The 22,719-nt window shown below is 44.0% G+C and overlaps 1 protein-coding gene and 1 long non-coding RNA gene across 23 annotated transcripts in view; one reads left to right on the top strand and one right to left on the bottom strand.

Annotated features, from left to right (window-relative positions):
- Positions 1-3,533: 3,533 nt before the first annotated feature.
- Positions 3,534-10,884, bottom strand: LOC115606027. Of its 3 annotated transcripts, none has more exons than XR_003990794.1 (4): positions 10,107-10,877; positions 9,061-9,239; positions 4,180-7,541; positions 3,534-3,856 (listed from the first exon to the last, which is right to left on the bottom strand). It is a non-coding gene; the product is annotated as an uncharacterized LOC115606027 (long non-coding RNA). The 3 variants fall into 3 exon arrangements; XR_003990795.1 differs by having other exon boundaries at positions 10,589-10,877; XR_003990793.2 differs by having other exon boundaries at positions 9,061-10,884.
- A 15-nt stretch (positions 10,885-10,899) lies between these two features.
- Positions 10,900-22,719, top strand: part of MARK3 (microtubule affinity regulating kinase 3) — a 62,387-nt gene continuing 50,567 nt past the window's right edge. For 11 of the 20 annotated variants that reach the window (XM_030481266.1, XM_030481269.1, XM_030481263.1 and 8 more), the window contains exons 1-2: positions 10,900-11,689; positions 19,825-19,863. In XM_030481266.1, the coding sequence (XP_030337126.1) occupies positions 11,639-11,689; positions 19,825-19,863 (90 nt within the window). In that variant the 5' untranslated portion in view covers positions 10,900-11,638. Of the gene's footprint in view, positions 11,690-16,589; positions 19,864-22,719 lie in introns of all 20 variants that reach the window. The other 9 variants (XM_030481271.1, XM_030481268.1, XM_030481270.1 and 6 more) reach the window with 6 other exon arrangements.

Here is a 22,719-nt window from a genome sequence, read left to right as displayed (position 1 = left end):
CACTGTACAACCTGTCTCAGACACTCACACTTTGCCAGGCTCCAATATCTAACCCGGGCTGGCCCCCGATATGCTGGCTGGCTGCCGGGCTGGGAGAGCTTGGGCAAGGGTGAGGCTGGGGAATTACATGTTTTGTCTTTGACCTCTTGGGAAAGCTCTGGGATGGAGATAAGGAGATGTGGGTATCCTGAGGGAACAGGAGGGGGAAAGCCTGAGATAGGGGTGGGATGGACAAGGAGGGACAAGTTGGGATAAGGAGCTGCGGGAGATGTAGAGATGGACCTCAGAGGACAGGAGGAGGAAAGAGGAGTCCCTTCTCCCCATTAGGATCTGTTCCTTCAATGCCTGGGATAAACAAAATATTCCCATCTGCATTTCTCCTCTGTCACCAGCTTAAACCTTCTCGTCCTACACCTCATGTCAGTTGGCACACTGTGGATGGCAGCCTTCCACTGTGACAAACACTTTGTTAGCTCCCATCACACTTTTGCCTGAAGGCCTTGGCGCTCTGGCTCTGCTGCTGGCCCTGTCACCAAAGCATGGTGGGACTGCTGGGGACCTCCTGTGTGTTCCCTGCGACCCAGGAGTGCCCATGCAGAGGTGAGCATGGGTGCAAGTGACCTTCAGACAGCTGAGGTTACAGAGCTCCAGATGGAGGAGACGCCAAAGGAAGGTTGCCTCTGCACGTTCCTCATTTCACTGTTTCCTCAAGGCTCCCCAGCCAGGATCACCTCCCCGCACAAAATAGATGGTTCCCACCTGCAGAACAACAGCTAAGCAAAAATCCTGCTTGGAAAGAAAGCTGAAGCAGCCCTGTGTGAGCCCTGAAGCAGTTTAACTGCTGAGCTTAGGGGAAGTCAGCCCGCTCTGTTGCATCTAGTGCATTTATATTGCTCCCGGTAGAGGTACCCGCTCTAACAGGGCTAACCACACAGCACAGTCCTGCGACAGCTCCAAGACTTTCCCTCCTCCACGCTGGCCAGTGTGTGGGCTCCGTGCTGCCTTCACAGCTGATTGCACACAATTCCCTTGGACTTGAGCATCCAGGAGTTTTGCAGTCCCCCCACCTCCAGTGGCAAAGCAAAGGGAATTCTTCTCCCACGCACAGCTCTGTGCCCCTGGAGCAGGTCCCGTATGCCAGAGCCTCTGGAAAGGCAGTGTGCAGTCCTGTAATTAAAGCTTGGATCCTAATGTGCAAGTACAGAGAAGCCACATGCCGGCTGCTTTACTTTGTAGCTTGAATAGCATTTCTTTAATGTAGGTGGGTTGTTTTTTGATTGGGGCTTTTTTTTCATGCATGCGAGAAACATAAATAGGACTTCATCTTTTATGCATTTTCTTGTGCCTTCGAGACCTAGAGCTCCTCTCCATCATTTGACATCGTTCCTTCATTTTGAAAGATGCACTTACTAGAAAAAGATATAAGGGTGTTTTCATTACAGTACATCACATTCACATACATAAAATATTAAAAGCAATATAGCTGAACCCAAACCCAATGCAGTACTTTAGAAAATAGTACTAGTCTTTTCCCTAGGTTCACGTTAGAGAACGTGATAAATCCTACTCTTGTTATACATTACAGCCTCCACGGATTCCCAAGGGGAGCGTGCGTCACACAGAATCCAGGAGGGTCTGTTATGAAAGGAGCAGAAGGTGGTTTCCTGTTATATGTATGCACACACAGACGGACATAAACATATGTATGTGTGTGTATGGATGCTCACACAGCATTTGTCAGTGTTGCTGAGGTGCACTCGCTGTGTCTGCCCCACAACAAGTTTTCATCTAATGGGCAGACCCATTGATGGAGCCCTTTAACGTCCTCCAAACATTCCTGCTCAACTCACTGCAGCCAGACTTTGGCCCCAGGTGAGCCCAGGCTTGTTCTCATGTGGTTCTGAGAAGTGATGCCTCTCAGAATTAAGCAATGTCTGGGGGACAAGTGCTGTAGCAAGTCGTCTGCTTCACATAAGGAGGCAGAACGGTTTTCCTCCTCTTAAAGGGTGTCACAGGGGCTCATCCCCACAATAACCAACTGCAGTATTCACTGAAGCCAGGCAGTATTAGGAAACAAGAACTCAAACCATACAGGACCATACCCAGCATGGGACCTAATACAGCCTCTCAGTTCGCTCCTCCTTTTGAGAGGAGCAGGTTTACTCAAAAGAAAAATTCTCCCAGGGTTAGTGCCTGCATGTTTTTCCATCCACTAGCTCTTTGCCCATCCCTCAGATCCGTGTGTTTTTCCAGTATGTAAGATCTTCCTTTGTGTCCCACATGTGTGCTCCCTTCCTCCTCTCCCCTGGGAAGCTTCCCACTGCCCACCCAGCCCCAGCCCCTTCCCTTTCCCTCCCAGGGCAAGGCAGCATGAAACAGCACTGCTCTCATCTCCCTGCTTACCGGAGTTGAAACCATTTCACCTGCTAATGTAGAAACACTAAACTGCTTCCAGCGAAAGCTCTTTGAGAAATAGGAGGGAGCATTTACTGAATCTTTAAAAATCTGTACAGTCCTGTCCATTCTGCTGGCTTCCAGAAGGAGGAACCTTTCCTTTCTTCAAGAAATCTTAGAGGAGTTCTATATTAAAAATTATTAGTGGCTCTTTTTCATGGGTGTTTTGGTTCCCTCTTCCTTTTTTTTCCATCTTGCTACTGAAAAAAGGGGTAAATGGAAAAGGTTCCTAAAGCATTCAGAGTCATAACCCCACATTTCTCTCCAATATTATTTGCTTTTCAGAATCAGATTGAAAAATCTGTAATTACTGTGAGAGTTTTAAAACAAATTTAAAGGGCTGACTCCTCAAAGATCAGGTCGCTCAAGCTTCAGTAGCCACAAAAGAAAGTAAAACCAGAAGCAACAGAAACTATGAAAATCCTTTTATGGGCAGAAAATCTTAATGGAAGAAACGTTAAAGGTGTTAATAGTACCCATGCCCCATTCAGCATCTCCTATAAATGGGGAAGGGAATGTCACTGTTGGCAACCTCAGCAATGACAGGACTTATTTATTAGCTCAATGAGATCCTGTATTTGCAAGGGTAAATCCTGCCAGCAAGACTTATCCCTCTGTTGCCAGACTAGCAAAGAGGCCAGGGAGAAGGTAGGTGGCAAAGTGGGCATTTGGTGAGGACAGGGCAGGGGTGCAGACCCCCCCCAAAGCAGCACTCCCCAGGCAAGAGGGTTCCTAGGGCTGCCCGCCTGCCCTGCTCCCAGCAGCAACCAGCAGCGGCTGCTTCGATGGTGTTTCTATGGATAGTGAAAGGAGACTTTGGTCCAACAAGTCCCAGGAGAAATATCATGCTAAAAAAGGGAAGGGCAAAAGGGAAGAAAAGCAATGAATGGTAATTAATGTCATACAGTTGTAGTTAGACGTTTGCCTGTAAATCATGTGATGCCGTATAACATGTGGAAAGACAATTGATGCAAGCTATTCAAAGGGAAACTCCATGATACATGGAGAAAACTCTTCAGCTGTATGCCGCAGGCTGCATTTTCTCAACAGAGAATACCTGCACCATGCAGAGACTTCACTGCCAAAAGAGACTATTCATTTATTAGGTTTATATAGCACCAGGCACTTGTAGCAAGTCATACAAAGCTATGTGAATCATACAGACCGCAAACCTAATCCCAAAATGTTTATTGTCATCAGTGAAAAAAAGGCTAAGCTGTGACTGGCACTCGTGGCTGGGAAGAAGCAGAGCATGTGCCCTTACTATTTTGGGATGAAGACGTCCCGTTCCCCGTTCCTCCAAAGCTTGAGCTGGGAGCATGTCCTTCATGCGGGGAGTGCCAGCCAGGCTTGCGCAGGGGCAGCCATGGGGAACCTGGCCCTCACCAGCAATTTCAGATACCTGTTCAGATAAACACAGATGCAGATGAATCTTGAGGTTATCATCTGCGTATCTGAAATGAAATTAATACAGTTCTAATTCCTGCTTTTTATTTTGATAATATTAAAACATTCCTTCTAGTCGATTTTGGTTTTCTACGCATCTTGAAAACTGCCCTATGCTTAGACAATAAAACATCCTCTCTCTCTCTCCAAAAGTGTTTTTATATTCTTATGTGATGTGAATTCTAATCAGGATTGGTGGAACAGCATTAATGTGGAATTTTTCCAATTCAATTTGAAGCTGTTGACCTTCTAGCAGATATTTTCAAACCAGCAACTCACCTTTTGCTATTAAACAAGCCCGAATATGTTATCTATTTGTCATCTCCTTGATGTTCTGAAACAAACAAACAAAAAAGTGATGATATTATTACACATCTACAGTAACAGTAATAAGTATGGCACTGTTCATCTCTTGGGTTTCTGTCATTGTTTGAGGAGAATGGAAGGCAAAAGGTAGTTTACCACTAGAACAAAGGTGCTATGAAGCACCACGCTGGGAACCATACATAAAACCCATCTGTGCTGTGCATCCCTCTGGCTGGTCTTCTATAAATCATCTTTTTTAAATCATCCATGCATGTAAAAAAGGCCCTTTGTAGGCACAGTTGTGTAGGTTGTGATACAGAAACTCAAAATAAACATGCAAATGAAATATTTCTTCCCATGCTTTTGCAAAGGTAGTTTATGGTTGTAGAGTTAATTCATTGTACAAAACCCCCTTGTTTCAGTGGAATATATACTGCAGCTGGCTTTGTCAGGCTGATTAGCAAGGATGTCTTCAATGCACAAGCACAGCACGACAGCTGTGTGTGATCCCCAGTAACTTTCTGGGCAGTGGGGAAGCTCCAAAGGAAAGCAGATGTTGGGAAAGATTTTGGAAAAGGTAGAAAGATCTAAGTATTTATAGGCTTGTCTCCTGACACGAGTCCCAGCAGTAAAATGGAATGACTCATATGGATCTAGATTAACAAAGAATTAAGGGAGGGAGACATAATTAACGCCAATCAACAGGAGTTTATGGGAAGAGGCCCTTTCAAACTGACTTGTTATCTTTCACCAAGGAGATTACAAGATTGAGCGATAAATGGAATGAAGCTGATGCAAAACTGCTGGACTTCTTTAAGGCCTTCAACTTGTTGCAGCAGGACACATTGATTAAGAAACCGGAACAATATAAACCCAGCATGACACATACACAATGGTTGTCTAACTAATCATCCCTAACACAGCACCATGGTGTTCCTGGAAGGGCGCTCGGGCACTGCAGGCAGCCCGCACTGCTCCCTAGGTGCCACCCTGGGACGTTTGGCTCAGAGTCTCCTCAGTCCTTGCACCCCTTCCCTTTGCTCGCTGGCAGACCCTGGTAATCAGCTGGGGTTTGTCCAAGTTGTTTATTTTCCCTCTAGCCCTTTCCCACCCTGGGATGGCTAGTGCATGACGTGAATTTTCAAGGCGGCATCTACTTATCAACAATTTTTGAACCGAAAAAAATGTTCCTATAACCCTGCTCGGTCACTTCTTTATCTGCACCAACTGATGTTTTATCAAGGACTGTCAAGAAACAAAAGGATTACTACAAAGTTCTGCAGATGACACCAAGACAGAGAGAAGAGGTGGAAATTAAAGAATGTGTCACTGGTGCGGAGCAAACCAGTTTGCAAAATTGCATTTGGGTGAACAACACACGTTTGAGCATGATCCAAGTTAAAAATCATATTGTAGGAATAATAAAGCATAGTTTTAAGATAGGCGTTATGTGCATTGGAGGGGAAGGGTCGGAGATGCTGAAAAAGGCATGAGAATCACAGCTGAACCTGAGTTTCCAGGCTTTAGAGTTACAGTATCTGAGAGGGATAAACAGCTTCTTAAATGTGGCATCAGCAAAATAAGCTGTATCATGTCTGTATTTGGGTTTAGTGTGATAACAGCTGGAATACCATGTTCATGTCTGGTATGTGCAGCACAGACCAACAGATAAGGTGGAGACGAAATAGAGAAAACGTGCACACTAGTGCTTACAAATCAGAATAGGATGCCTTTTGGTGACAGACTGCAAGATTTCAATCTCTTCAGTCTCTTAAAGAGATGGCTGTGGGCTGAGCTGAGTCCTGGTTGGGAGTAAAAGTTTGATCATCCACAAGACAAAAGCAGGAGAGATCCCACAGCTGGAAGCTGTCATGAGTAGGCCTGTCCAGAGCAGAAGCAAGGGTTTCCAACAGTGAGGGAACTATCACATGGACAGTTTTCCTGGATTGCTCACAGATTCCTTGCCTCTGGCAATATTTAAATGAAAGATACAACCTAAATCAAACACAAGTTACTTCACGGAAATCCACACAGAGGGACTTCAGGGCTTGGTTCTGCCAAAGCTTTGGAGACTATATGAATTTATCTCACCACTATAAAAGTTACTTCCTACAAATGCTCCGGCACACCAATTATTAATTTGTGCTTGAAAACATTATGTGTGCTAGAGTCATCTATTCTTTTCCCATCCTTGTGAATCAAGTCTTTAATTCAGTACCAACCACACAGGAAATTATGTGGGAGGAACAGAAACATACCTGGCTTAGATGGCAAAGAATCCGAAAGGATTTATGTTTAAGATGCAGCTCTGATGGGGTCACGCACTAGTAGGAATGGAAGAGGCTTGTTATAAAATACTTGTTTTAGCTTCAAACACATGGAGTCAAATTGAGAGCTAGCATCACAACCAACTGGCTATTTGTCCTTTGTAACCCACAAGGCATCAGGGTTATGGAAAACTAAGGAGATATTTTCAATTCTCTCACTTCTCTAAACACTGACCTTGTGCCAATCCATGACAGCAATGCGTTCAGCTGGCTCTCCAGAGCAGTGTGATTCTGTCCCAGAGCCTATGATCTGCACAGGCCTTTGCGTCAACTGGGGGTGGAATCAGTGCAGTCTGGGCACTTGACAGCGATCCCATCACAAAGGTTCATGTCTCATGCACCATGCCACATGGCTCTGCAGCAAAGCACAGTGTGGCTGGCCTTACAGGTAAGGAATTAAATGAGGCATACAGACCAGGAATCACCACGGTTTGCTCCTGTTTTCTCACAGTCACAGCCCAGAGCCTGAACCTCTCCAATCCCTGAGGAATGCATAGCAATTGCACTGCCACAGCCACTCTGCTGTCCCTGGGGACTTGCTCTTTTGCTGTATGGAAAGGCAAGTCTGGGAGTTAAATGGCGACAGATCAACGAAAGAAGTCAACACACACAAAATTTTTGTCCACTTTCAGATCTTCGTCTCTGCAGGACATGAAGCCAAGGAGGAAGACCTTTTCTCTTTCTGTTGTTTTCTCTGACACTGAAATCACATTTCACCCTGGCCTTACAGTGGGTTGCACTTAGGCCTCATTATAACTGAGCACGGACTATTGATTCAGGTTGCAGACAGTAATCAGTCCTTTTCTATCAATAGCTTTGTCATCGCCATTTTCAAAATCACACACTTCCTACTATAAAACACTGTTAAGATTATGTATTTTGTGGAAGTCAGAATTTTAAAAACGAATACAAATAATGACTTCTTACAAAAGTAATTATTTTTAAAGACAACACTGATGATGAAACAGTCCGGGAAATCTTCCACTGTATGGGATTATCGTAGAATTTCTACAAGAAAAAAAACAGTAAGGTGTTGGAATAATAGTGCGTAAATAGCGGTTACAGCTCTATGGAAGTAACACATTTTAAGATGTGTTTTGTAAAGGCTTATAGAAACACCAGAAAGCCACACCAGGACTAACAATTATCAATCTAAACTGATATTTTTGTATAAACTAAAATGATTTAATATTTGGGCAGATTCCCAGCAGGTGTGTACTGTCATAACTGCTGTGCACAACGAGGCAGCTATAACAATTACATTAGCTGATTCTCTACTTGCTTCTACCAACTGATGTCTTTCAGTTCCCAGCCTTTAAAGTGAGGTGAGTGGAATAGAAATTCCTCAGTCAGTTCTTCATTTGCAATCCTTCTTCCAGAATTAAGACTCAAACTCCATGCATTAGAATACATTAAAATCAATCCTTTTGTCCAGCAATTGTAATCAATTCCAATTTTTTTTGCTGCTCTGATTGCAAATGCTGTTCAAGTCAGGGTCTGCTCTGTCTATGCTATGCAGTGTTAAAGAGATTCCGGACTTTTAATGTCCAGAAGAAAAAAAAAAAATCTAAATTCTTCCCCACAATGATGTCATTTTGTATCATATTGTTTTCTGTTTGTGGTGACAGCCAAAATAGTGACATAAAAAGGCACCTTAACTAGCAGATCTGCTTCCTGTGTCTTTGAGTCATATTCTCCAACTCTACTGGCAAAACCAAGTTTTTACAACTGCTAGCACTGTAGCCAGTACAGCTCAAAGCGCAAGTTGTAGCCTATTCTGGATAACATACAAACATCGTCATCTAAGTCCCACTTACAAAATCACTGTCACTACCACTAGCGATAGCACAAGAACCAGAAAGCATAATTCTATTATCAGACTGTTTTCTGAATATTCAGAGCCTTTAGACAGGAAAAAAACACCCTCTGATTTGTGAAGGCAGCTTAAGCAGTACCTGATAACATGCAAAATATTTATGGACAACAAAGAAATAGCAAAGCCATGCAATCAGTTTCTTTACTATGGCCCAATTTCTAAGAAGAAAATTAATACACTTGAAACTCATCTGTTTAAATGGGAGAAAAAGAATATAGCAACAATGAAATATAATAGAAAGTAGCTGCTACGCAGTTTGTCATTCCCTGTGCAAGCTTTGCTACACAGAAATAACAGCACTAATCAATGTTGCCATTTATTGGCAATAAAACAGCAAAATCAGCTGCTGTTATTTTTGTGGTCTCAATCATTTCTTCTAAAGTTCTTAGTTCAAAATCACTTTGCCAGTCAGAAACATGACTCTGAAAGACAGAAACAGTCCTTCCCCACAATTCCCCTTCCCCAGCCCCTTTTAATTTGGACTGTGAGTATTAAATGTGGGCTTTATTGAGGGCAATAGCGTAACTCCTATTGTATCAACTGGCCTAGGATTTTTACCTAACTATCCACCAGATTTTATCTGAGTGACTACTGCTTCCATGGAACAGCAACACGAGTATGTGTAACACAATGCTTAGTTTACTTTAATACCTCTTCATGCCTGTGCACAGGACTTTTCACAGATCTCAGCTCTGCCAAGGCTTGGGACAGGCAAACCCATAGGTGCAAACAGCATTTCTGTGCTCGGTGTGCTGCTCACATGCTGTGCATTGCTACCGGCTCCAACATCTGCAGTTCAACCTTCTCATGCTGGCTGTAGTGCTTATCAACTGCAGGGTGAGAGCGTAAGTCAATTACAATTTTTTACAAACACACTGTAAAGAACATAGTCTACTGGCAACAGAAAAGAAAGAGATGAAGCAGCAGCCCTGTGGCAAAAGCAGAGAGCTGGGAGATCTGGATACTTTTCCTGGCTTTGCTTCAGACTTTGTGATTGACCTTGGCAAGCCAGACAGAAGCAAATCCCATTCCCTTCTCCATGCAAAGGGTCCTGCCTGCTACTCAGAGAGAGTGGCTCCGCTATCAGTATGTACCACCTGAGCATATACACACATGGACATATGTATGTACGCACAGAAGAACAGGTCATTTGCACTAGAGGCGAGTATTCAAATCCAAAATTCCTGTTGTTGACACAGAGCAACGCATTAACTTAATTTGAGAGTGAGGAAGGAAGATAAAATGCCATGCAAGTTTACTGGTTTTCTTCTGCAAGTCAGGTGTTGCAGAGTGTTTTGTAGTCCTGATGATGAAGTAACAAACAAGAACTTATTTACTGGGCAGTGTTCAAAGACTATCCTTGCTCGTGTCTCTAAAAATGAGGTAAATATTACGTACATCGTAGAACGGACTTCAAGGCATGAAGTTTGTCCGATAAACTACACTTTGGAAAGTTTAGTTTATCTGACTTTCTAGGCTGGATCTAGGCTTCCAGATCCCCAGAGATGCTAAGTTTCTCCAAATCCCACCACTTCTAGCATTTTTTTTTTTTCTATAGAGGTTCCGATTTTCTCTATAATAAACAGATTTGTTTCTAAAACACTTGTATACTGAACAACACAAATTACTTCCTTCCTGCGTCTAATTCCTAACTAGATCTACTTACGACTATACCGAGATCTTCCTTGTACACTTACAAATGATCGTGCAGAGTAACTACTGGATATATGAAGCATCTTTTGGTACTCCGGGGTTCCACCCTCCTCCACCAAACCAAACAAGCACCCAGCTGTTATGAAAACGCAGTGCTGTAACACGGTACGGCCGCCCGCCCGCACCAGGTGAGCTCTGCCAACACCAGCCCCGGAAAGATGTGCGAGCTCCTTTCTTTACCACACACCATCCCCTGGGGTGGCGAAGTCCAACAAGAGGGAGAAGAGCTTCTGTCATGCTTTGACAGAAGACGACCTCAGGACCGAACCCTGAGTACCGCTGTACAGCAGACACGGTTCTGGACTACACATGCTAGTGTTCCTGCTGCTGGCTGTGAGCGGGCCGCAGGGTCTGTCCCGTGTCCCTTCTCCGGAGAAGATGCTGCCATTTCTCCAACCGCTCACCGCGGCTTCACCCCTGTGCCCCACGGTGCTCCCCAACACCCGACCTCCCTGCCCCGGCTCACGCCGCTTCTCCCCTCATGCCCGGCCCGGCCGCACTGGGGGTCCCGTCGCTCCCCAAGGTCCGTGCAGGAGACACCCTACACATCCCGCTCCCCGCCTCATGCCGCGCCGGGGCTGCTCCAGGAGGCGAAGGACAGCCGAGCCGTGTGTGCGCAGCGCCCCGCCGAGCCTCGAGGACGGCAGGGGTCCCGCCGGCCCACCCGCGGGGCACGGGGCGGGCGGAGAGGGGTCGGACACGAAGGGCGGCTCTGCCCGCCCGCCGCTGCCAGCCCCACACCCTGCCCCGGCGAGGCCCCTGGCAACCACCCGCCGGCGCCGGCCTCCCCGGCGCGGCCCCTTCCGGTTCACGTCGGAGCTCGCCTCGCGCGGAGGAAGCCGGGCGGCCATCTTGGCTCGTCCGGGAGCGGCGGAGGGGCGGGGGGCAGGCAGGCAGGCAAGCGTAACGGGCGGGCACCCAGCTTCCCCAGCCCGGCCGCGGCCCGCGGGGTGCCGGCCTTTCGGAGCCTGGGGCGGGCGGGTAGGGACGGGCCGGGATGCGAGCGGCGGCCCGGTGAAGCGGGGCCGCGGCGGGGGAAGGAGAGGGGAGCCCCCTCGGCGGCGGGCCTGCGCTGGCCGCCGTGCCCCGGGCCGCAGCGGAGAGGGGCCGGCGAGAGAAGCCGGGCTGCGCAGCGGCGCCCCGGCGCCTCCTCCTCCCCGCCCGCCCTGCGTTTCCCCCTGCGGAGCCGCTCCCTCGCCGCCTCCCTTCCCCCGGCTCCATCCCTCCCCGGTTCATGAGGCGCTCCCCTCCCCGCTGCTGACCCCGCGGACCCCGGCCTGGATGTAGGATGAGCTCGGAGGGGGCGAGGCCGCTCCGCTCCCCGAGGAGGATCTAGCTCGGGCGTGAGGCGCCGCCAAAGGGTGGGGGGCACCGACGCGACGCCGCCCCCCGCCAGCCACCTCGTCCTTCATGGTGGCTCCCTGCGACCACCATCTCGGAGCAGACGCGCAGCCCGGCCCTGGGGGCCCGTGTGTGTCTGTACGCGCCGCCGTCGCGGCCGCCCGAGTGAAGTAAAATGTCCACTCGGACTCCATTGCCCACGGTGAACGAGCGCGACACCGAGAACGTGAGTACCGCCGGCCGCGGGGGGACCGGCCCGGGCACCCGCCCGGGGGGCGCCGGGCCCCGGCCAGCCAGGGGCATCGCCCTGCGGAGGGCTGGCATTAACCTCTTGCCGCTTGGGCTGTGCCCAAATGACCGGTTTATTTAAAATAATTTTTTAAACGCCCTCCCCCACAGCACGGTTCACCGATTTAGTAGTATTTGCGGGCATCCCTCCCCCAAACCCGGTGTCCCCTCGCTGACGCATTATTCGAGTATCATTCGGTGGTGAGGATCGGGTTGGTTATGTTGGTAACGGGAAGAGAAGATCCGCAGTGGGGAGGGGGGTCCCGGTGGGTTGCTGTCTTCTAATATGGAAACTTACTGCTAAAAGCAGCCGAATAAACCTCTGGTAAACAGAAGGGAATAATTCAGCTTTGGTAGGGTGGGCTAGGTGACCTAGATAATGGGCCTCTTCCCTGCTTAATTTGCAGGGTTCTCAGTGATAATGACGCTGTTAGACTAGTCACCTGTTCAGATGACATTAAAAGGGTTCCTTTATTGGAACTATTCTCCAGACAAGGGGGTCTGTTTCCTTCCCGCCCCCCCTCCCCCCTTTTTTTTCCTTAACAAAGCCAGGGTTTAGGAATTGACACTTTATTCACAAGATTGAGTCAAACACTGTGTTAATAATCACACAGGTCGTATGCTAAAGGAAGGAGGGAAAAAAGTCCTACCACATGAGCAGATAGCATAAACGAAGCTCAGTAGGAGACTCCCTTTCTGCAGATAGGAACTGTATTTCTTTTAAGTTAATACTTACTTGATCCCCGTGTATCCTGTCGAACCATTTTTCTGCATAGGCTCCAACATGTTCCCAAATGATAAACAGAAGGGAGTTGTCACTCACTGTAGTCTAAAATGAGTCGATCAGTGAACTTTGTATTCAGCTTTCTGTAGAGGTTATCTGATATTCTTTACGAGGCAGATGCTAAGCTTGACAGAGGAGGCTTTTTTTTTTACGAGGGCTTCTTATGTTTTGGACTGGCATAAAAAGTGGAAGCCTTGGTTAAAGATCAGGAAAAACTGTTGGATTGTTCCTGACCATAAATAGTCTGAGAAAAGTGATGGTAGCCCCATTGTTTAAAACAAGACCAGACAAAGCATTAGGAAACATGCTGCATGGAACAATTACTGCATTACTAGGGATTTAGATTTTATTGACATAATAGGCACTTCGAACTTCTGTGATCTTTATTTGTTTTAGCACTAGATGCAACCTGCAGGCTAAAGGCTCTATTGAGTAAAAAGCTAACTAAGCATATTTGGTTGTAAAATCTCAATGAGCTTCCTGCCTTGTGGAAGAAAATAATTAAAATATTATGCGGCCCTTCCTATGCCATGGGGAGAGTTGAAGTTGTAGCATACACTACAAAATGCTATACACAGTTTATTTGGATAATTGTTCTGGTCTATAAGCAAACCTGACTGAGGTTTTCAAGCTCCATGTATATGTGTGGAGGTCACCCAGTAAATCATTTCAGAAAGCATTCAGATAAGGTTCTCTAATTAATTCAAACTCTACCCTGGATAACTTAACGGTGGAAAGACCTAGTATGTGCTCAAGGAAATACATTATTCACAAGCTGTGTGTTCTAGCACTTGAAGTTAGATTTTTTACATGTCTTCCACTTAAGGCACCTTGTTCTCACTTCAGAATATTGGTCTAACATTTCTCTTTTGTAGTCTTTATAATTTAACATACATGGATTGTCATGCTTGCAGATGAATTGCCTTAGGTTTAGATTAAGGCATATTTTTCAACCACTGTAATCTGGGCTGGTGACCACAGAAATATCTGTAGGTAGTGATACTGACAGGGAGTGATTAATCTGAGTACTCGCCCAATCCATTGAACCAACACCCCCTGTACAATACCGTATCCTTCAGGAAGCTGTCTCTGATGTTCTGGCTGTCTAGAAATTCACCAAAACATGTTCTGTTCAGCCTTGCTTAAAACTAAATTTAAATCTGACATTTAGTCTCTCTGAATTACCAGAATGAATTACGTGAATGCCAGGTCTCTTTTTTTAATACCAAGTGTAACAATTTTCATACTTCAGCTAACTGTTCTGCCACCCCAAAGATCAATGGGTGTATTGTGTTGACAGGTAAATTGAGCTCTTAATTCTCTTTCACATAAGAGAAGCCTAATTAGTAAATATTCATAGTACTCTCTGAAGCTTGGGTGGGAGGAGGCTTAAGAGGTAGCAAGGTATTTGGGCCATGGTTGTGGACCCCTTTAGTGCCTTCTCTCTACTTGGAAGGTTACCACTGCTGACAAAGGCTTGGCTGGTGTTGAATCTGGTTGAAGCATGCTTATCCATGCCTATACTTGCAGTTTTGAAAATGAAGTTAGCCTCCAGAATGACAGTGAGCATAAACTATCATTGTCTGTGCTTGCAGTTAACCACGTTCAGTGGTTGGCAGCTCCTGTTGAATAGACAAGGTCTAATTGTCAGTACTTGATTTATTTTTTTTTTTTTAAGGCAGTGTATACCACTTCTAACGGAGACATGTACTATTGAAGTAGAAATACTGTTGCTGTGACTTTCCTCAAAAGCCACTCACAGCTATCAAGCCTTCAGTGCCTTTGAGATTAAAGAATTTGGCTCCGAGTCACCTGGTTTTGAGAGGAAAGGCATCCCAGATGATCTGTGATCATAGGAACTTCGCACTTGGACATTTGGAAGATGGCTGTTGGCCTGCGATGAGCTGGTTTCTCACTGGAAAGATAGAGCAGCTCCTCTCTGGCCACATCTTGTGCAGCAATGGCTGCCAGCTGCATAGGGCACAGAAATGAATGAGGGGATCAGATCTTTTCTGTCTTATTCAAAATTATGTCCCGCCTGTGGGAGAAAAAGCAACAGAAGCAGTAGAGACCTCCTTTATCCAAAACTGAGGGACAAGGTAGACACAGAAGAAGGACCTTTAGGTGGCAGAAGGAGTAAACCTGTTTACTAGTGGTGAGGAGGAAGGGACAGAAGATGGAGAAGGGAGGAGTGTGGAAACACAATGGGAAAAGAAGATAGACGGTAGGAAGCCAAAGATGCTAGGCACAGAGAAATGTGCATATGGCAGGATGGAGGACAACCAGTGACAAAGAAATAGGAGCAGAAGGAACAAGATTGTGGGGAGTAGGACAAATATTCATTAAAAAGAAATCCCAAAGAGTGGGAAGATGATGATAGAAACAAGGAAATACAGGTGGTATGGAGGTTGGTAGGCTTTTTTAAGATTTTTATAGAAAAAAATCTTAGACTGAACATTTTAATTTGAACCTGTTCATTGCACAGCTGTTGGGGTTTTTTTGGGGAGGAAAAAAGGTAACTGTTTTGAATGTGTTGTACTGCAGGCCAATCTGAATTAAAAATGTAAGTAATTTGAGGAAAAGCGAGACTAAAATATGCTCTTACCTCCATGATTGTGCCTAGTGTGAAAAATTTGCTATTGAAAAATGTCAGTGTGATGGCAACTGTGCTTGTACAAGCCTATACAAAAGGATTCTGTGCAGCAGAAATATCTCATTTTTTTACTTTAAAAAGTATAGTAAGGGCAGGGTTAGGTTCAAAAATTTACTTTTAAGATACCATGAAGGTTAGTGTGGTACATCTTGGTTTATTAGCAGTTAGCTATGAAGTGCATTAGAGCTTTTGCAGACAATATGCAATCTTGCATTATTCTATATATTATTTATCAGTCTTCTCCTATTACAAATAGATCTGTAATCGGAATGCTCTCTCCCACAGAGTGAAATCCTGTTTGGGTTTTGTTGTTTGTTTGTTTTTAAAGAAGGGGCTGAGGAGGAAAGTGTGCCTGTGGCAAGAGTTCTGGTAGGATTTTCTTTGCAGGGGCCATCTACATTCTTCCATATTTTTCACCAGTTGTCATAAATATTCTGGTTTGAAATAAATGAGGTGAAGGTGGCAAGGTAACTAGAAATAAAATAGGTTTTAGGAATTCATCTGGGATGTATTTTTTAATTTCAAATTTTCACAGAGTGAGAAAATGCTTTTTCTGTAGTTCTTACTGCTTGGGATACCCGATAGGTCTGGTACTCAAAAAATACCGGATTAGGTTGTGTGACATTGCGAGTATATTCACATTTTGAAGTGAGAAGTTTCATTCTTCAGCTCTGCTAAGCAGACTTTGCCATGTTGTTTAATCATTTGATTTTACTGTCAGCTTGAACTGATGGGAACTGCTAGGGGCATCAGTTTTGGCTCCCACCTGCAGTTTGTGCCAGCACTGATTACTGCAGGGCTGTAGGATGAGTCTGATCAATACTCTGATCTGACTGAAATGAACCCCAAAGAAAAGTGGATTTGTCCCCATTCTGTGTGGCTGCAAATACTGACACAGATGAAAGGGTGGGAATGTCCAATTTAGGTGGAGAAGGCTACAAATGTGTCTTACTATTTTTGTTTTGGTTTGATTTAAGCCAGTCATAACACAGCACCCTAGAGCTAAGATAACTTGCATTCTGCCACAATTACAAACAAAGATACATAACTGCAGTGGAGCACCTTTCACAAATTGTGGTGTTCTGCTCCTGAAACAAATTTCTTTTCCTTTTTTACATTACTTCGGTAACTAAGAAAAACTAAGCTGCAGGACCTTGCTCCAGAAGTTGTTAAAAAGTCAGACTTACTTCATGTATTTTATTAGTGCCACTGAACGTGACTTAAATTGTGGCCTTAGAAGCATCAGTCTGAAAACAAGAACGCAGCTACAGAAATTATGGAAAGAAAATAAACAAGAGGAAATAGTGGGTTTAGTACACTAAACTTTGTAGTCGTTGTCCTAGGCTTTTTTAGCCACTCACCTAATATCCTTACCTGCTCAATTCTCCATTTTAATTCTAGTCAAAAGACATATTTTTGTTGATGCAAGCGGACAATTCCTGTTGGCTACATGTCTCAGGTGACTCAAGTCAAAGGAATTCTAAGAGTGGAGGCATTTGTCTCTCCAGATCTCCCTTTCATATGATATGTAAGTAGCATGTGTCTGCAACTTCCTGTTCTCAGACAAATAATGCAGCCTAATGGATGTCAGCCAGATCAAAAATGGAGGTCACTTTTTTAGGCTTATGGCACATCAAAGTTAGCTCAGCTTAGTGTGGAGATTTGCAGCTAAAAATCTTTAGTACATATGATGAATAGATGCTTAGTGCTCTTAAAATGCAAACCTGAAAGGTACTGAGTACACCTGTGATAACACTTAAATCAGTCTCCTGGATGAAACCCTTGGGTTAAGAATTCTTGGCCGTAAAGCAGCAACTTGCTGAGCTCTATGTATGTGAATATATGTACACATACAAACAAAAATTAACTTTGGAATAAAATTTGTTCCTGCAGGGTTAAAGCCTAAACAAACTTCTCTATCTTCAAGCTCAATGTGGTCTTTGAAAACCAACTGTGAGGGTTGGGGTTTTTTTTTTTGTTTAGCATGTAATTACTGACAGTGATGATTCTGGAAACAACTTAGTTGGCAGTATTGTTGATGAAGAATAGAATATGGTTGGCTCTTCAGCTTATTATTCCTCAGGCTGATGTCAATAAATATCCATTTCAATCAGCAGTAAAGAAACTTTGGCTGGGAAGATACGATGAATGTCAGATCTTGATAATGTGAAGCAACAAAAGAGCTTTTAAAAAGCTTTTCTAACTGACACCAGACTTATCTTTTTGATTATATAAGCAGGATTTCTTCAATGTTGTGTTGTTCAATGGTAATCATGGAATTACAGATTCACTCTCTTTCATAGAGTATGAACCAAATGATGTCAAATACATCAGCAGAGGCTGTAGTGGTTATACATGGTTATACTCTCCTGAGCCAGACCCTGTGTGTCTTGAAAAGGAGAGCATCCATCCTTCAGTGAAGCCTGGTAGTGCTTTGCTATCGACTCTGTCACACTCTGATCTTCAGGGCAGTGGTGCAGTTGTCACTGGCTCTTCCCACTCGTGTGAGGCCAGAATTGTGAGTGTGCACTGTTGCTTTGGGTAGCAATGCTCCTTCTGCCAAGCAAAAGTTTTCCGTATGTCAGACCCCTACACCGTCTGCCTCCATCAGGCTGCTCAGTGGAAGGGTTGCATTGCTGTGCTTTGAGCTGTAGCTGCCTTGTCCTGACTACTGTTCCTGGTTTTTCCCTTTATTTCACCCTCCCCGCTGAGGTTAGGGAGAATTGGGAATGTGTGTCAAGAGGTATAGCCTGTGTGTGCTAAAGACTGTATTTACTCTCCAGGTTCTCCTTTTAAACTGGTTGTTTGACAAATATGACCTAATTAAACTAGCCACTCGTTTTCATGAAGTGTCATACCACTTAAATGAGTGAGTACTATGATAGGCTGAGAATTGTGCAGTGGGTTCTTCACCTTTTGACAATGGAAGCATCACATTAGTTTTCTCTACTTTACCAGCTATAATGTATTTCAAGGAGGTTTATTTGTCTCCCTTGCTGAGTTCTGACTCTTTCAGTTGTTCCACTCGATCATAGCATCCATAATGGTAGGGCCGTAGCACACTTTAGTGAATAAATCTGCCTTCATGGATTGATAACTTTAATGCCACATTGGATATCATTTTCCTTTGTAGGACAGCGTTTAAAATTTCATGAGATGGAAACCATGACTGTTCACCCTTAGGATGGATTATGTAGCAAGCTAGGCTGAAAACTGCCTTTTAATTATATGTGCTGGAACCAGAGAATTGGTTATGCAAACATCGGCACGGTCATACTGGGTCTGACAAATCCACCTTGCTCCATGTCCTGATTTGTGCTTTGGCCAGTGGTAGGAGGGAAGTAAAATCAGGACACGTACAGAGCATCTTCACCTGATGTCTCCCTATTCTGTAATACAGGGAAATAATATATTATAATATATGATGAGTTAAGGATTCCCAGAGCAGTAACTGTCATATGGCCAGTTGTGGCTGAGTGTTTGCTGTGACACCTCTTGGTGTTTGCCAGAAATCTAAGTCTGTGTTTGGACTTTCCAGTAAATTCCTTCATCAGCAGTCGCAGGATGCCCTGCTGTGCTGTTTCATGGATATATCTGCACAATAAGACGCTACCTCTGTGAATATCCTTGGGGCTAACCTTTATTCTCTTGCCCTAAGTAATACTCAGCAGTCCCTATCTTCCTAAAGATGTTAATGATAAGTGGGAAATAAAATGCAACACATTGTTAGGAAGGGCTGCAGTGAAATTTGTCTTCACATGTTTAATGTAAGAATTTTTTTTTCTGGGGGGGAGGGGGGGAAGGGTGTTGGTTTTGGTTTTTAAAGCTATGGTATATTTCCTGGTAAGTTTTTCTATAAATTAGGCTGCTGGTGGGGAGTGCATAGCCAGAAATTACCATGTCTTCTTTACACATTGTGTGCCCAAGTTAGGGTAATGAAGCAATTTAGTGTCTCAAATATTCATCATGTCCTGGAATGTTTAAATTATTAATATTGTAAGGGATAGGCTCTAAGTACAATTTTTTCTTATTATAATTAAAAATGCCGAGATGAATGAGGCCATCACAGTTGTTACTGGTCTGACAGCTTTCCAAGAAATTTTATAATACCACTTTGTAGTATTTCATACAAAGATGAGCTAACAGCCAAGGTAATAAACATTCCTAGAGACTTTTGTAAGATTACATTTTATTAGTTCATTTAGCTGGTGAGAAGGTAGTTTTCACTACTGTGTATAGATTAAATGCTTTAAACGTTGATACTGTTTATCCTCCCTGTTTTAGAAAGAAAGCTTCCTACTTACTGTAAATAAACATGGATTTTTGCAGGTCTTGAGCATTCTAATTTCTTAATGTTTTTCAGCTCTTCAAATGGATATCAGATTCTGTCTCTTCCAGGTTTTTCTCAGCTATTGGCACCTTCTTAAGCAGTATAAGAACTTTGATGCAAGTCATCTGCCCTGTGTGTTTCCAATGCTCTGAATGTTAAGATATCTCTAATCATACAGATACTGGATAAAGCTAACATCTACCAAAAAGATTTTGTTGTTGCCACCTTCATACTTCATTTGCTTTTTACTTTCTTTTCTTTTCTTTTTTCTTTCTCTTCATGCTAATCATTCTCTGGCTATGAAAGGATGTCGGCTCATCAGTGGGGGAAGGCTTTTGCGAAAAGGTGGGTTTTGCATTGTGTTCCAAATATAGTTGGTCTTGGGCTCAGTCCCTCCCTCGCAGTAAGGTTTCTCACAAATGGAGATGTTTTACTCCATTTCCTTCTGGGTTGAGTAATACCAGGGTGGGGCTGGGGGGAGGAAGAGAATGCTTTTTTGAGAGAGAGAGAGAGGTTGTTTTGTTGTCTTGAAAATTGGTAGGTTTTTTTAGGGAGCCTTCCTGCTGTGTGCACCACCTCACCCCCTTTACAGTATTTATAAGATTTTTTTAAATGGAACCTGATGCATACCAAGATAGAGAAGAAAGTGCTTTCTTGTCATGAGTGGATTTCGGGAGACTTTTCTTTTAAAAGAGATGGTGACTATGGTTAGCTTGAAGCTGCACAATGTCTCTTTTCTTTAGTTCCCCATCTGCAGTATAATGGTCTTTTTTTGCATGAAGGCAGGTATTTTGGGAATCACTCAGCCATGGTGAGTGTCCTGAAGGGAGCGTTACCCTTGCACAGAACGCGTGTCCAGGAAATACAGCTTGCCTACCACATTGTGTGGAAACTTACTACAAATGAACACATTTGTTTTAAATCTCATGTTTTGAGGACAAACTCCATTTCTTATTGAAGCCATATAAAGGTGGACATGGAAAAGAAGCCTGAAATGGAACAGAATCTTTGGGTGTCAATGGATGAGGGAGGCAAAATCTGCAGAGTTGAGGGTCTCCTTGGGAAAAGACAAATTACCTACATCTCAGTTCAGAGAGCAGAGAATGCTATTACTATTCCTCTGGGCTGAGGTGGGAGCTTTTTATCTGTTTGCTTTTTATCTGTCTACCCTGGGAAGTACCTGACTACAACCAAATGCTATACAAGCCAATGCATGACTTAAACTTTTCTTGGACCATCTATATTTTTGTTTTTTGCTGACAGCATCTACCTATCATGGCTTCTTGAAAATTATTTGGGTGGTAGAAACACTTTTACTTGGTTCTGAGTTCATGCCTTTTAGTACTGTATGATACCAAGTCCTCTTCTTTCATTTCCATAATCAAAAGAAAATCCCTGTTGAAACTGGGAAGCTGTTTTCTGCAGGTTTTTGAAAGCTTGTGTTCTGTTCAGTATAATAATCTTGTGTTTGACAGAGGGGAGTCTTGCTGATAGATTTACTTCTGTGAAATAAAGCCTGAATTAAATATGATTGCAAATGGACAGATTTTTACAGGGCGAAGCACGACTATGAGCAAGTCAGTTGGAGAGAACTGAACTGCTTAAGAACACGCAGCTTGAAATTCAAAAACCACAGCTGAAAAAGGTCATATTCTTAAAAAGAAATGATCTGGGTTAGGGTGGAAATGGAAACCTCCATACAAGGAGATTGTGTTAAATTTATCAACGCTAGTCCAAATGAGTTCACAGCTGTTAGTTCCTCCCGGTAAGCGCAAAGCTAGAAAGCATGAAAAATATGATAGGGCACAAGAAGTCATTCCTCAACAGAGGATAGTGAAGCTCTCAAGATATGTTAGCTGGGGTGGTTTACTATGTGGAATAGAATTTGCTAGTATAACGGACTCTTTTCTTTTACCTCATACAGTTTACGTAAAGTAGGATGTGAGTAAGATCAGTTCTGAATAATCCGCATGCAGGTTCTCTGGTTTGGGAATACATGGTACCTGATGCCTCCATCTCAACTGCCTCATAAGCTAGCTCAGGTCTAACACAGCTTATTAGTTCGAGCACAAGGCAGCGCAGATGCAGATACTTGCTGAAGCCAGCTTGTGTACCTGTGCCATATGCCCGGGTGTGAAAGGGCTATAGTCTAAATAGTTGTAATACACTTCTTTTACCAAGATAGGTTATCAGCTCAGTGAAGTGCAATGTAAGTAGTACAGCTGTACTTCTGGGATGCTGTACTTGAACTGAAAGTGAGCCTTCCTCTAATATATCCAAGAAATATCCTTGTGGCCCTGTACAGAACATCCCAGTCCCTGATCACTGGGGTAGTAATGTAGGAGTCTGTTAGCATCTAGCATCAGCAGTTGCTGCTTTTTTCTAGCTGGTATGAATAATTTGACACTAGAAGGTACCAAAGGAGCTGACAGAGAAGTTCTCTGCATTGTGTGCTACTGCAAGGTTTGTTAGAAGTCAAAGTGCAGGGAAGTATAAAGGATGGGCATTGCCGTGCCAGTACATGCAAGGGTGGTTAAGGTGGCCTGAACAACCAGCAGCAGCAGCCTGGTATTAAGGGCATGCGAAATAGTGGAACTACCAATACAGGATTTCACTGGCTTTAGTAGTTCCTTCTCCTGAGCAATTGCTCTTGTCCTTCCTCTCCTTGAGTGTTATTGAGAAACACTTGCCCGGTTGTTCTATGTCTCGAGATATTATTGAGAACAATGAATTGTTATCAAGCACTGAAATTTTGCTGGATATTGTTACGGGTGTGCTGCTTGTTCCTGTGCCAGTTATTAGTGGTTTGGAAGAAATGTATACAACTGCTCCTGAAAAATAGGATAAAGGTTGCTAGAATATTAAATAGGGCAGGATGGGCTAATCATTGGGAACACGTAATAACCTGCATGTAAGGAAACTCTGCATTTTACTTCAGCCAAAGGTGAGATCATGCATGTAAGGAACCAGAAATGAAAAGTTATTAGATGTGGTAAGGGAATGGGAAGCAATAATTCTTAAAAAGAGTTAGCATCAGTGTTGGGTGGTCAGGTACAGATGGTGGTCTGCCAGGAAGGCTAGTTCTGTCCATGTAAAATCAGTGGAGTGTTGAACAGAAGATGTGTTCTCTGTATTTAGTTCTGCTGCATGTCCAATTCTAGCATGAGCCCCACAAAAACATGTTGGAAAAACAGGAGAGGG

The sequence above is a fragment of the Strigops habroptila genome, chromosome 4, assembly GCF_004027225.2.
Source record: "Strigops habroptila isolate Jane chromosome 4, bStrHab1.2.pri, whole genome shotgun sequence".
Classification (NCBI taxonomy): domain Eukaryota; kingdom Metazoa; phylum Chordata; class Aves; order Psittaciformes; family Psittacidae; genus Strigops; species Strigops habroptila.
The sequence above is the reverse complement of the archived record's forward strand: the minus strand, read 5'-3'. Positions and strand labels throughout refer to the sequence as shown.